The sequence below is a fragment of the Protomyctophum parallelum genome, assembly GCF_964188405.1.
Source record: "Protomyctophum parallelum genome assembly, chromosome: 6".
NCBI lineage: Eukaryota > Metazoa > Chordata > Actinopteri > Myctophiformes > Myctophidae > Protomyctophum > Protomyctophum parallelum.
The window spans coordinates 30,389,650-30,405,724 of record NC_139701.1 but is presented as its reverse complement, the minus strand read 5'-3'; the positions used below and the strand labels follow the sequence as shown (position 1 = coordinate 30,405,724).

The 16,075-nt window shown below is 44.1% G+C and overlaps 1 protein-coding gene across 2 annotated transcripts in view; it reads right to left on the bottom strand.

Moving 5' to 3' along the window:
• The window catches only part of nek7 (NIMA-related kinase 7), an 82,462-nt gene that overhangs the window by 3,749 nt on the left and 62,638 nt on the right, over positions 1–16,075 (bottom strand). For both annotated transcript variants that reach the window (XM_083766411.1, XM_083766412.1), the window contains one exon: positions 12,015–12,109. In XM_083766411.1, the coding sequence (XP_083622537.1) occupies positions 12,015–12,109 (95 nt within the window). The remainder of the gene's footprint in view (positions 1–12,014; positions 12,110–16,075) is intronic.

Sequence of the window (16,075 nt, the reverse complement as noted above, 5' to 3'; positions counted from 1 at the left end):
GAGTGAGGCTGTCAATAAGATTCATAGTTTGTTTCCCCCCTCCTTTTGCAGACAGTTATGTGTTTTGTTTTGATGGATGGCTGTTATGGTGGTTTGCAAATGCAGTGAATCGAAACAGAAAATATTGCGTTAAGTTTCTCTCAGCCGGACACCTGTGCTGCTCTGCACTGCTACCGTACCGTACCGTAAGTTAGTGATGAGAGGGGGAAGGATTCAGGAGAGGAGAGTCTCCTCTCCAATGCATTACTCATAATAGCAATGTAAGCCCACTTGTCTGACTGAAACTCCCGTCCTATTGATTAGAATTTCTGTCTGCTTGCACAACCCATAAGACCTTCATTAGTCTCTACACCGTACACTATGTTAGTCTTATGCTAATGCTTTTTGAACACTTGTTCTACTCATCTGTGCCCGAGGCTTTAACATTAGCACTTCTGCCTCAGCAGTTATCGGTCTATGCTTCACTAGAACCACAGAACCAGATAATGCCACCGTAATGACCTGCTGGGCACTAAAGCCATTTATACTTAGGTTGCGTGCAGGTGTTGCACATTCAAAATCGCTGAGTTTGTAGATGAGATATTTTTGTTGCATGGCACCCCTGCGCAACTAAGTATAAATCACCCTGAGCCTGCAGGGCTGTATACTCACTCCATGAACATATACCCAGAGAAAATAGATGTGGTAATGAGCTCAACTCTTGGTATGTATCACATAGCCGTGGTATTGGTGTTATGTAGTTGTTGTCCCTGCCCTAGTAGTCCTGAGGCATTTAAACCCAAAAGTGTGAATGTCCCATTCCTCACAATAGCAAGCTAGGATTCTCTAGCACTAACTGAACGGAAAATCTCAGCAAGCAGAAAATGTAAACAGATTTTTGACCTTGTGGCTCACTTTGTTCCTGACTGCCGTGACCAAGAACTTCCCTATGCAAAAAACCATACAAGCAAAACAGTACATAGGCCATAAATTGCCTGGCATATCCCAATTCCCAACCCAGTGGGGATTCTCTCCATTCTCTTCATGGTATAAACATGTCAGAGGTTGATGATGCAGAGACAAGAGAACGCTCTTGTTTCTTATTGGGCAGAGTTGACAGAGTCTCTGTCACTGCTTCCAGAGGGGAGTGAGGAAGACTGCAGTGGAATCTCAGCAGGGCCATCTCTCTTCTGGACATAGTTCGCCATCTCTCTCTCTCTCTCTCTCTTAATGCGTGTACTACAGACATCTATACACATATGCACAGTGGGATCTCTTTCTCTCTCTGGACACCTCTCTCTCTGTTTCAATAGCTGCTACAGAGACTGACACTGTAGGGGGTGACAGTGATTGGAGGTGGGGGTGTTTGTGTGTCATTAATGACGTCTTTTCATATCTAATGGTGTCTCATGTAGGCATCACAAGGTTTACGATTTAATTCTTCTGTGCTAAAAGAACAAACAACCTGCATGTGCATAAAGACATATGCACAAAGATATACGTACTAGTAAACAACCGGTAAAATCTCTTTTGAAACAACAATTCAGGACACAATCCATATTGACAGATTCCCATGTCTGTCTATTTTTATCTTCATCTGTGTTGCCACAATTCTTATGATATATTTCTTGGGCATTAACTATTTCTGAAGCCACTATTGTTATTTTGCTGAAAACACAAAGGATAATGTCATGGCCACTGAGGGTAGTGGCTAAAAACTAGAAAGTAAAGCTTGTAACTGTAGTGTTCCCATTTCTCATATAATTTACAAATTATAAAATCACACCCTTGTGAAGTGAGGGGCGCTCTTATCGTACATCATCATGACAAAAATAGACTATGCCTATTTGATCAGACACTATGACGTAAAATGTTCCATTCATTCTCAATGGGAATTTAATTGTTTAGGCCACTAATGTTGAATAGCTGAATATATATAGCTGAAAGAAACGATAAGATAAAAAGAAAAAGCTATGCTCAATATGCACAATGAGCGTTATAACCGTGTAGTGGTTATGCTAACGGTTGCTCTTCGCCAACTTATGAATGGTTTTACTGTAGGTTGCTAGGCGGCCGATAAAACCGTAAATTTACACCTTGAGGGCTTTAAATTGTTTAAATCCAGCGTTCCCCCCTGCTTAATACGCTAAACCTGCCATTTGTTTAATTCGCAGTTTTAAAATAATTAAAAAGAGTAGATTTATGATGACGAAACCGGAAATCAAGCCATCCTCTGGGCTGCTAGGGCTTCTGGGAAAATGAGCCCAATGCAAGTGGCCGTTTGTTTGGACTACAACATGCTGTGGAGGCTGTTGCCGTATTGTAATGGCGGCCTGTTTTTCTCATCAACAACAAACCATCAGACTATACCGGATTTTTGTGGTTGAAAGCTGATAATACTTCGGCGTATACTCCAAAGGTAATAAGACAATCTAGGCAGCGTAGAATATTGGATTAAATAGCAGGGAACGCAGTAGAACTGTTAACCGGAAGTGAAAAGTCTGTCTCTGTCCGCCTCCATGGAATTGGAGTCTGATTGTTTTCCCAGATTGTATTTAAAAAAAAGAAAAAGCTTCATTGAACAGCACGTAACGAAAGAACCGATGATCGCGGTTATACTCAACACGGTTTTCAAAGAAAAACACCGGCAGTTACATAATAATAATAATAACTGATAATAAGCATACAAAATACCTGGCAGTGAATGTGTTTAAACACCAGCTAATTTACATAATACCTGGCAGTGAATGTGTTTAAACACCAGCTAGTTTACAGACCATCAGGCCTATTCAAACCCAAAAGTGTGTTGCTAGAAAACCACTTGATATTTCCTCATTTCATAACAAATGACTATTGTGCTCTCTACATGTATTTTATCCAGCCATTTTATACCATGAGATGTTTCCAGCTAATTTCTCTGGATGATTTAGCAGTTCATAAACAAACGTGTGCTCAAGATGGAAAAAAAACGACATGAATGTCACATTCTTGAGCAGAAGTGTGTTCAGTTTGCGCCCGTGTTTACATGCAGACGGCAAAGAAATGCTGACTGTATTCATCCCATATCATGTCCCCCCTTTAAATGGACCGTGTGTGAAACGCCCCCTGAGGACAGCACAATTACACAGCAAAAGGTCAGTTATAGTACAGTCACACAAACTATAAATACTAAATAACTATTCTGATGTGTGACAAGAGGATAGGCTTATGCATGACCAGGGGGGGGGGGGGGGGGGAGAGAGAGAGAGAGAGAGAGAGAGAGAGAGAGAGAGAGAGAAGCAGTCAGGCTATAGCAGGTAAAGGGTTAAAAAAGGGCCCCATTGTATTTTCATGCATCTTCTGCTCTGACAGATGAAAAATGTCAACTGTCCTGTTTGTATTTGGGAGTTTTTGCACTATTCATCTGCTTCATTAGTGCCTGCTGCTCCTGGCCCCTGACAGCTGCCGGCCCCCTGCTCTCTGCGCGCACGCACACACACACACACACACACACACACACACACACACACACACACACACACACACACACACACACACACACACACACACACACACACACACACACACACACACACACACACACACACACACACACACACACACACACACACACACACACACACACACAGAATCTGCGTCTTTCAGACTCTGCGTCGTCACAACGGGCAAGATGATTGACTCACTCTCTGACCTCTGGGGCCCTGGTGTGTGGTTGTGTGTGTGTGTGTACGCGTGTGTGATGATGATTATCGTGTGTGTGTGTGTCTCGGTTCATTGGTATTCGAGAGACATCCACTGCACACGCATGCCTGCTGTCTGTCTAAGGGGCTTGGTCTGCTGGTGGCAGAACACACACACAAACGTGTGAGCACGTGCGTGCGTGCACACACACACACACACTTTGTCTCTCTCTCCCACACACACACACACACAGTACACACACACTCTTTTTGTAGCTCGCTCCTCCTCAGCCAGCCAGGTTATGCTCTCCCCATCCCAAGCATGTAAGGCTGCAATCCTAGTCTATGTAAAGGTCTGCAAGAGCCTTCCTCTTTAATTAACACCAACTCCTCCCTCTGGCTTCCTCCCACTGCATGCCAATTAAAAAGTAAGCCATGAGAGGCTTGTGTCCCTCGGCCACCTTAGCCCTGGAGCCATGACATCCTGGGTGCAAAAAGGGCCCACGCTCACATGTGCAAGAATCCGCACTGACTGTATGAATATGGAGTATGTACATGTACAGGCTCACACACAATCAAACGCATGGCAAACATAATGTACATGTGAATTTGTTTCAGGCTAACCAGTCCTTAATGAGGTTTGTAATGATATAATGTATTTAATTATACTGTATTTAAGACTTTATATCCTTATCTATCAAGGCAAGTGGACGCAGCACAGGAAGCAGGATTAAAAATGCACATCGAAACGACATAAAAAAACAAAATAACCCCATGTTTAATCCCTTCCACTAATGTCAGGGCTTCCATCTCCTAACTTCTGCCAACTATTTTCTCGTACCGCATCGATAATAAAAACGTTCCTCCTCGGATGTACTCTATTTTGCAACGTCGAGCAAATGCACCTGAAGAGCTCTGAACCGCTGTTGGACATCTGAAACATGTGCTCATAAACGGTCCAATGCTGACTTCACTGTTGTGTTTTCACGTTTGTGGTAAAACTAAATGCTGGGAAGACAGCATCCGCTAAGGTCAGGGAGGGAAGGAGGGAGGGAGGAAGGGAGGGATGGGAAGAGAAGGATGGCCAAGGGATGATGATGGGGTCAGACAAAGAACAACTAGCAGCAGGAAATGTGTGGAAGGGATACATACCAATGGATACATGGTGGGGTTAGCCTAGTTTGCAAGTTTTACTAGGGGCTAGCATACATGATGGCAACATTGAAAAAATAAAAAACACTATGCCAACTGCCGGGGCTTCAGGACAACTGCTCCAGGTATGAACAGCAGGCCGTCTGTGTTAACCCTGCCCTTCTTCAAACAGAGAGAGAGCTAGCTACAGGGGTTGAACTCAACACATGCAAAGCCAGCTGCTGAGAACCCAGCATTTTGGGCCTCATAAAAACAACAGCAAGACAACGTGGGGAGAGACTGGAATGAGGCAAGAGCAGAGGTGGTGGTGGTGGTGGGGGGGGGGGGGGGGGGGGGCAGGGGTTGGCACAGAGGGGGTTGAGGTTGAGCCAAGAGCCAGTCAGAGGTGGATGGCTGGGCCTGAATGCAGGAAGAAGCCACATTTTCCAAGATGCTTCATTCCTCTGATGATGACCATTTCAAATAAAAATTAACAAGACTGACATGAAATGTAATTTACAGCTTGGCTAACAATATAGAAAACAGATGCATCTGTCTGTGTCCTTTTTGTGTGTCTATACACACACCATAGGCGAATGTCCCCCCCACTATTGGGAGATGACTGGTCTTATTTTTGCCCGGGTGCTGGTAACACCGTTCCCATTTTGTTGCACAACCGTTTTGTTGCACAACCATTCTGCAGTTCTCTCTCAAGGTGCCAGACAAGCTATTACACAACAATCATCGTTCTGTTTGTATGCTTTGCTTGCTGTAGGTGCTGTGGAAACAGCAGGGGGACAGGGGCTCGGGCTGCTAGAAAGTGCTGCTGTGACATGCTGACCACCAGGGATCAGATGATTAGCCTACTGCAGCGCAATATATGGGGGAACAAAGTTTCAGACTGTTTCTCCGTCAGTTAAAGTGAAAAAGAGAGCATGCATGCACGCACAAAAACGCATCGAACCTCCGTGGACGTAACAGCGTGATCATGGATTATTTTATTCATCGAGTTTGAGGTGAAAACGCGATTTAATTGTCATTCCATTGCGCGGGTGACTCCTTTTCTTTTATGTCGGCTCCACTGAACTCTGATATCAGAACCAATTTCAGGGGTCCATTATGGTTTGGGTCCATCAGTTTGAACCTGTGAAGAGCTCTGTCACTATGTGTATACTATAACTCTATAATTTATTATCTATAATATGTTATTTAATGTTTCATGTAGTTGTAAGTAACTTACTCTAACATAGAGTAGGTCTATGAGCTTGAATGTCAGGAATTTACTTTAATATTATAGTCTTTAACCAGTGCTAGTCAGCCAATTAAATTCTGAGGAGCATTTAGCACTTTTCAGAGCTAAATGAAAACAAACGGTGAACTACATGACGTCACCCACCCCACCCTCTGCAAAATATATAATAAATAAATAAATGTCTCCGCACTTTTGCGAGCCTGACGGCGCCCATGCTACACACTAGGGTTTTAAATGTGTTAGTCTTGTAATCCCAGATCAATCCCAGACGATGGTAGCTTCACTGTTTTACCGCGGTTCTGGTGGCTTGGTTCAGAGTAATCAAGTTCAAGTAAACCTCATTAGCTGGCCTTTAGACAATATGGAGCAAGTAACGAGAAAGTGACGACAGTTGCAGCATGTATTTGACAGCTTTACCAAGCTTTAAAAACAAGTATCTATAATAATCTGGCGTGCCCCATTCAAGGCCGTGCTAATCCTATCACCCCAGGTATATATTTTGTAGATATCTTCGACCAAAGTGTTTATCGTATCCTGCCCTGAATTTGACCTTTTGTGCAAAGTTTCTCCTCAGAAGGAAAGTTCATGGGGTCAAAAGGTTACGGTTCAACCTCTGGGGAACAGGAAAGCGCCCAGCAGGTGTAATGGCAAGCCACCCATTTCATTTTCAGATACTTTGAGTGCAAGTGAAGCTTGGCCTAAGGGTGGCACTAGAAGAAAGGTCACAGGGTCACCAAAATCAGATTGGGTTCATCCTTCAGGGACCTCTCATATGCAGTGCAAGTGTGTGCAAAAAGTGGTTTCTTTTGAGTAAGATCTGTTGTCTCTATGGAGTGTGTGCCGCACGCACGCACATCAATAATGCTAACGTAAGGCAGGTCCAAGCGAGGGCAGGGGCAGCAGAATCTGTAGTGAGACCGTGGCCTCATCGATCAGCACAAACCGCTGCACCCCCCCCCCCCCCCCCCCCCCCCCCCACACACACACACACACACACACATGCAGCACAGCCCATGGTCAGTGTGGCCGATGACCCCAGCAGCAACAGTGCAATTCCCGCTACTGTGGCGTTGCTACTGCTGCTGTAGGAAGGGGGGGAGGGGGGGGGGGGGCGGAGTCAGGTGATGTAATGAGGTTGGACAAGAGGGGGGTTGGGGTGGGAGGAGAATCAAATGGAATATGAGAAGACGACACACGTGGATACAATGGCTCGTCTGGCTCCTCGGACCAACTCACCGACCCTTGAGAACAACAATGAAATATTCAGACTCTCTCAAAACGGAGCCATTTCATGCCGTCAGGAATATGAAGGAGAGCCCTCAGTAGCACGTAGTGGATACTGTATATATAGAAGGGTGCCAACGCACCTAAACCTGTATGTGTTAAATGTGCACGTTCATATGGACACGGCATGGCCACAAGAGAATGCTTCCATGCATACGCCCACGTGCACACACACACACACACACACACACACACACACACACACACCTAACATGCTCAGAATGGAATCAATGGTTACCACAGGGATCGGCCCTGTGTTTCTGTGTGAATTCTTCATGCCTGAAGGTTAACGGAGGGAAAGGGAAGACAGACGAGGGGAGCGTGGAGGGGAGGAGAGGTGTGCATAGGGGGAAGAGAGAGGAGAGGAGGTGGATCTCCTGACACTGAATGCACCGAGGAGCCCTCATGCAGAGGAAAAAGAGAAGTGGAAAACACGGGCCTGTTTCTTCAAAGAGAATATGCATGGAGCGTAGAGAGCTCCTTTCCTAACAATATGCTTGGTAAAATCTTTATCTCCACAGGCGCCTTTGCAGGGCTCACCTTGACCCGATGGCCGGATTTCTCTTTCTCATACCCCCTCTGACATAGGTCCTGCCCCCCACCCCTCATAGGTCCTGCCCCCCACCCCTCTCTCCACTAGCAATCCATATCGCTGCTGCTACTGTTTGCTATTTCTCTCCTTTCAGCTCTACCACTCTGCTCTCTCTCAGGACAGGCTGTGTCCTCTTCTTGCGATTTCTCCATCGTTCTGTTTAAAACCTTTTCCATCGTCTATCTCCGTCCGTCTTTCATCCACCTCTCCAAGACCAAGCAGCTCAGTGTTTGTTATTGTTTTTACAGTATCGGGTGATCCTTCAAATGAAACGAAACCAAACTTCATAAAAACTGATTTTCAATGGGGAATAATTCACCTCCCTCTTTCTCACTCTTCATTGTGTGTCCCTTGAAACTTGTCCTTCACCTCTAACTTGTTAGCTCTCAGTAAATGACAACATGGATGCAGCTTGTTGAAATGAAGAGGATTAGATAAAACACAATGAGACATTGATTATTGATGCGTTCTCAAGCTTGACCTTCATGGGAAAATTTAAGACCTGCACTCTCCGTTAGTGACTATTGACTACAGACTCCCGCAGGACTCCGGTGCACTTGCACATGCTCTACCAGGTTGTACATTGCAGAAATTTGACATATGCCTATTAAGAGATGCACCAATGGCGAGGTTTAAAATAACATTCCTCCTTTTGTTTGTGCCAGGGAAAAATATAAATCTTCATATAAAACATAACTGTTCCAAATATTCAGCTTGGTAGGCTGCAGATAACCAAACACCAAACTAATCGATGCATCACAGATCACAATATGCAGATAAACATTGGCTACTGCCATCGGTGAATTTCAATTACAAATATGTCAATGGCAGTCAACGAGGCAAATATTGTCTGATACGAAATACAGCCGATATATCGGTGCATCCCTGTAGACAAGAGACCCTACAGTATATTTATCCTGTTTGTTGACAGACTTATGTATTGCTTCTCATATTCACAGGAATCTCTCTCAGTCAGTGATGACACTTTTAACAGCCCAGCTTTGGATCTGAGACCAGCAACCAAACCAGGACAAAATAGAGCCAAACTGAAATGAATTCAACATTGCTCTGCAGTTGTTTTGTACATGGTAACTGTTGAAAGAAATAACAGGAGCAATGTGGACAGTGTGGTCAGGTGGCTGTTTGAGCGGAGTCGGACAGTATGTCCTCACTCCAACACTCACTGTCATGAAGATACACAAATGGTTGTGACCCTTAAGTATATATACGTACCAATGCCCTGGTGCATTGTGAGGGGTGGCAATTGAGAGCCCAGAACGGAGATCTCCGTCCTTTTGATTAATTTCGTCCGATGCCCAGGACGGAGATTGATCCAAAAGATGGAGAATTACTTGCTTGATATCAGAGCGCACCACTCTACAGTCGTAATTTCCGGTTGGTCATCAAAAGTGTTCCCCCTCCATTTTAATGGACGGGAGGCAAAACTCTCTGAAGCCGATAGCTCTGAATCTAAATCAATGATTCCAATTCTAACCAAAGATTGTGTTTTTGACGGCCCATCGCAGTCCGGTAGCTACTCATGCCTCAGGTGGTCAGCAATCCTCCCACGGGTGTTTTGGTTAGATGCTATGCTATCTGCACAATTAAGATTAAGAGTCCGGTCACCTTGAAATGGGCTCTGAAGCACACTAGGGTTTTAAATGTGTTAGTCTTGTAATCCCAGATCAATCCCAGACGATGGTAGCTTCACTGTTTTACCGCGGTTCTGGTGGCTTGGTTCAGAGTAATCAAGTTCAAGTAAACCTCATTAGCTGGCCTTTAGACAATATGGAGCAAGTAACGAGAAAGTGCAGCATGTATTTGACAGCTTTACCAAGCTTTAAAAACAAGTATCTATAATAATCTGGCGTGCCCCATTCAAGGCCGTGCTAATCCTATCACCCCAGGTATATATTTTGTAGATATCTTCGACCAAAGTGTTTATCGTATCCTGCCCTGAATTTGACCTTTTGTGCAAAGTTTCTCCTCAGAAGGAAAGTTCATTGGGTCAAAAGGTTACGGTTCAACCTCTGGGGAACAGGAAAGCGCCCAGCAGGTGTAATGGCAAGCCACCCATTTCATTTTCAGATACTTTGAGTGCAAGTGAAGCTTGGCCTAAGGGTGGCACTAGAGGAAAGGTCACAGGGTCACCAAAAATCAGATTGGGTTCATCCTTCAGGGACCTCTCTCGTACTGTATGCCCAGAGGCTGAGGCACCCAGAGGGCTCTGAAGCTGCAAATCGCTGGGTGGGCACACCGATTTACTGGTTCCAACTGACCCTGGGCTCTCAAAGTGTTAACCTGAAGACGAGTGGTCTCCAAGCAACCATGACCTGAAAGTAAAGCTTTCTCCTGCTCACTCTCCCTCTCCCGCTCTCCCTTTCATTCTCTCTCTCTCTCTCTCTCTCTCTTTGCCTGAGGCGGTTTGGTAGGTATAGTGTAGTAGTCACAGGTGTGTTGAAATGCACCCCAAATGATCAGCCACACTGGGGAATTGGAGAATGTGGGTGCTTTCCCGGCTAACAGCATGTCTGTTTCTTCGCTTCGTAGTTGTATGCCTGTGTGTGTGGGTGTGTGCATGTGTGTGAGAGACCCGGGCAAATGCATTTTCAAGGGGAAACATCGTACCAACTATCATTTCATTTTCACTCTCTCTCCTCTCTGTCCTCATTCTAATTCTCGTTTCTGTGCCATCCCCCTCTGCTTTCCTTGCGTCCGTCCGTCCGTCCGTCCGTCTGTCTGGATCTCTCGTCAGTGTGGTCGCTACATGGCAGAGGCTCTCTGGGCTTTCTCTCTCTCTCAGCTAATCAGACAAGTCAGACCCAGTATCGCTGGCTGGCCCTTATCAAAAACACATGGACACGTCGGTTCCCCTTCACCCACAAGCTCTCCAACACACAACAGGTTCCCCCCACACTGGTCTATAGAGGTTTAGCTCATCATAGGAGTAATAAAACTCCTGGCATGGCAGGGCTTGTCCAAGGAACAGTATAGGAGGAGGAGGAAGAGAAGCTATGGCTTTGTGTTTGTATTATTATTGATAGAGTCTGTGTGCGCTGTAAAGACAACTAATGCTGGGTAGATGCATGTGTTGGGAATGATGTGTTACTGTACATACCAATGTATGTAGGGATGCACGTTTTGCACCATAATTATCGGCAAGATAATTATCAGCCCGATACCAGAAATTATGACATCATACAGATAAACCCGATAACATTATTAATAGCTCTGGTACTATACTGTATATATATATTCTTTATTTTATATATTTTCATATGCTTGCAGTTCTGCTGATTGTATCTGCAAAGCCCCCAGTCTTTTGGATCTCTTTAAAGAGTATCATAGGTACAGTATGTACTGTATTTTCTTAGGTCAAAGCTATGTTAGTACTGCATGTCTTTTTTATGTATGTGTTTATATATATATATATATATATATATATATATATATATATTATCGGTTATTAGTATTGGTCTTGAGAAGCAGGAAGTTATCGATATCGGTTTAAAAATGAATTGTTCTGTTACATCATATACAGTAATACAATAGTGCATATTATGCAGTACTGTAATACTATCCTGCTATAAAACGGAGTCAACTGTCTGTTTGCATTCATTTTTCTCCTCAGTGGGTTGGCCAATCAAATTGAGTTTATTAGGATTTTTGGCAAGTCTGCACATAGTTGCACAATCTGTAGTTCCATGGCCATGTCGTGGTTTTATTGGTTGCCAGGAGGACATCATGATGACAAATTAGTGACAGGCTCTGGGATCTCAGGAATCACCATGTAAAACCTACAGTGAATGGTGATTATGTCATGATGATGATACATAATAACGAAATTAGGAGATAATTTATTTTAAAGGTTACTGGCATTAAGATAAGGGAATGATTCGATATTAGCTTTGAGAAAATTAGGCATTTATGCCTAGTCTGCACCCGGGGGCAGTGTGTGTGTGTGTGTGTGTGTGTGTGTGTGTGTGTGTGTGTGTGTGTGTGTGTGTGTGTGTGCGTGTGCATGTGTGCCTGGCACAGTGTGCCCACCACCACCTACTGCAAGGTGAAGGTGGATGTGCTCATTCATGTAGTTTACCTCGTAAAGCAGGCATCCTAGCGACCAGATGTCAGATTTGAAGTTGTATCCGTTTTCATGTATCCTCTCTGGTGACATGTAGTAAGGGGTGCCCACTGGAACAGAGAGGAAAGACAGCAAGTGGAGACAGAGGGGTGAAGATAGGGAACGAGACAAACAGAGAGGGGGACATTAGTGCTTTTCCCTGGGCATCAATCGATGTGTCAGAGAGAGAGAGGACAGGAGATGAGTCTCTGATTGGAACGGTGGAGGGACTACTCAGGACTCGGGAGTCATATAAAGTAAACAAAACAAGTATATATGGAGGGGGTCCCTGACATATATTTTCAAATTGGGGTCAGTGGGATAATTAGTGTCAATTTGGGGGTCCTTGACATGAAAAAGTTTGGGAACCACTGAATTAGAACAACATTGTCTTTCTTTACACAGTTAACTCTCTCCTGGAAAAGAGATCACGCCAACGCCGATCAACGCCCACATCAGGCCACATGGTAACCATATACGTACCAAAAACATACGTGCATGCATACTGTATGTACAGAATGCATGAATAACAGTATGCACACACATACACATACATAAATCAGCTTTGATTACTGGCTCCGTGTAATGATCTGAAACAGTAGTTGCAGAACGCGCCCCGCGGGGAGAGGCGGCGCAGGCTTTAAAACGCAGGGCCTGCCTCTGGTTCTGGTTTTGAAACTCAAGAATCCACGGTGACTGGCAGGACTCCAGACTCAGAGCATGAGACCTTCACTCACATGGACCCACGGGTCAGCAACACAACCATCAGAACATCCACTCACATGGACCCACACGTCAACAGCACAACAATAAACTTTAGGATTCAGTTATATATACACAGTGTTCTATGTTGGCTAATGACAGCTACAAATATGTTGTTTTTCCTTCATCTTTATTCCCTTATAAGCAAAAGCCTGTAGGTAGACAAAGCTCTAGAAGACACGTCATCGCTACAAAACTAAGTGTAGGATTATTCATGGTTTATTTCGGTTATATTTCTCTGCCCGTCTATCCTGAATGTATAAGATGGTAAAAATATATAATGTATATGGGAAGAAGGGTTGAATAGATTTGATTTTGACTGAGCAAAGATCATGCTATGGGAGATAGTCGGGCACAAGTAGGCTGACACTGAGGCTAACTGTTTCAGGTTTAAGTTTACACAACGACAATAGTACAAACAGCTGAAGTGAGCTGGCTGGGAGAGAACAGCTCTCAGGTGGAGAGAGACTTCAGCAGAGGTATGCTAACAGTGCTGGGAAAAAGGCACACGCACGCACCCGCACACACACACACACACACAGCCTCTTGGTGAATTAACATGTTGGAGGAAACTGAAACAATAATAATAATTACATTTAATAAAACTATTACAGAGGAGGCTATTACAGCACCAAGTCTTTGAGAACAGAAATGAAAGCTGGCACTTTCGTATTTTGGTGCAGAAATAATTGGGCTGAGAAACGCCTTCGTCTTAAAATGTGTGGCCCTGAATAATGAAGTGTTACCTATAATTCAAAAAATAATACATTAGCTTCTGCACAGGCGGGCAGACAGAAACGAGAGAGAGAGAGAGAGAGAGAGAGAGAGAGAGAGAGAAATTGCTTTGTAGATTGGTCATCATTTTAGTGTGGTGTATGTGTGTTAGTTGATAAAAAATTATTGCTTCTCTTATAGTAATTGCATAAAAATAAAATAATAAACAGCACGTCAGGCTCCTTCAACATCACTTATTCATGCAAATAAATTTAAAGTCATGTTGGGATTGATTTCCATTATTATGAATGGCTGTGACAATGATGCATTTCCTCGTAGGGGTAAAGGACACAGTGATGCCACCTGGAAGAACATGACTTTGGGCACCTTTGAGGGCACGCACAAATCCAACTTGGCTCCTGACAAATCATGACAACAAAACATTTTGGGCTGAACAAATAATTAGAAATATATACAAAATACAAAACAAAAAGTGTACCCTGCCCTTTTTTTCTTCTAATTATTTGTTCGGCCCCAAATTGTTTATGGTCATGATTTGTCAGGAGCCAAGTTGGCTTTGTCCGAGGCTAAAAGGTCTTTAACCCATTTCGACGATCGGAAACGAGGACGATTCTAAAATAATGTCTTCTAAGTTCTCAGTTTTCTGATAAACCTATGTTTCTATGTCCTCAACCTTTTTCATGTCAAGGACCCTCAGAATTATCTGTATTTGGCTGCAGACCCCGATCTGAAGATATGTTGTACCAGGGACCTCCCAGAAGCTAATATTTTAGTTCAAATCGTTCACCCCGAAAGAATATATATTGAAATATTTGCACCACATTTTCACGATTTTTCAAGAATAGCAGACCTACAAGCCCCGAGAGGGGCTCAGATGTTCCATTGGGTCATAGACGGAGGACATTAGGTGTCCCTCGGTACAGTGCTGTCCTAACAAATACGTTTAGAAGAGATTGTCGATGGGAGCAGCTCAGTCAGCAATATTAGAGGAAAAAATAAATAAAATAAAAATAAAACTCTTCTTTGGTTGAGTGTCACCCCATCTCCTTTCTCCCTTACCATCCACTCCTCAATGTTAGCATCACACTTGCAGATATATTTTACTACGTTTTACTGCCAATAGATGATGTATTGTACACTATAAAGTTCTTTGTTAATTAATTAAGTCAGAGTGTACGAATGGAACCAAATGGACCCAATATGGGTCCTTATGGTATGGATTCAAATTACATCAGGATTTTACAGTACATTTTAAAGCAGTGATTCTCAGGTGTTTTCATGTCAGGGACCCCCACATTCATATGTATAAGGTCGCAGACCACCATCTGAAAATATTTTGTGCCAAGGACCCCCTCAAGTTTTAGAGATATTCAACATTTCTTTGATGAGACGTGTTGTGAGCTTGTAGGTCATTTTCAAATAGCTGATGTAAAGTATATAGCGGTTAAACTCGCTTTGATGCTATATTAACAAATTTAGCTGGGGACACCCTGGACTGGAGACCAATTCAATTCAATGGAGCTTTCTTGGCATTAGAAAACAAAAGTTTACATTGCCAAAGTAGGGTGTCAAAACATAAAAACAATTTAAGAAAATAAATGGGGAAAGTATGTACAGGTCAGTTGGAGGGGGTACAGCAGTGTGTTGTCACATTGATATGTTATATACACAAAATATATACACTGGGTATAAAGCTTTTTTGACAAAACAAATTACAGCTATCATTAATCAGTCACTTTTGGGTCAATTAGCAGCACCTTTCCCAAAGGAACCCCCTCAAATGTTCCCTGGGGGTCCCCGGACCTCTCTTTGAGAAACACTGCTTTTGAGGTTACTTGAGGTGTCAGGTCGTGCGCGCAAGCTATGTGTCCTCACGTATTTGTGTTTGACATGCGTGCGGTGTGGGTCGACATTAGCATATGCCTGTGTGCTGGCGTGCCAGGATGTGGCTGTGTGTGTGTGTGCGCAGGTGTGCCTGTATATGCATCTACACGTATGTACGGTACACTAGTGTACGTTCATGCAAGCCTGTGAGAGGACTCGAGGAGTGTGTGTTTATGTCTCTCTGCATACTGTGTGTGTGTCTCTGCAGAGCTGCTGAGTTGAAAGGCTGGGAGCTGACAGTCTGTGTGCCTGGACCTCCGTCTAGGCTCCACCACACTGCTTTGCTGTTCACCAGGGTGGCTGGCTGGGCTCATTACAGACATACACTCTCTCTACCTCCCTTTCTGTCTCTCTCTCTCGGTATCACTCTGTCACGTTCTTCTCCTCTCACTCCACTCCTCCCTCCTCTACCTTTTCACTTCCTCGCTCTGTCCCTGTGTCTCTCTCATCCTGTCCCTGTGTCTCTCTCATCCTGTCCCTGTGTCTCTCTCATCCTGTCCCTGTGTCTCTCATCCTGTCCCTGTGTCTCTCATCCTGTCCCTGTGTCTCTCTCATCCTGTCCATGTGTCTCTCTCATCCTGTCCCTGTGTCTCTCTCATCCTGTCCCTGTGTCTCTCACATCCTGTCCCTGTGTCTCTCACATCCTGTCCATGTGT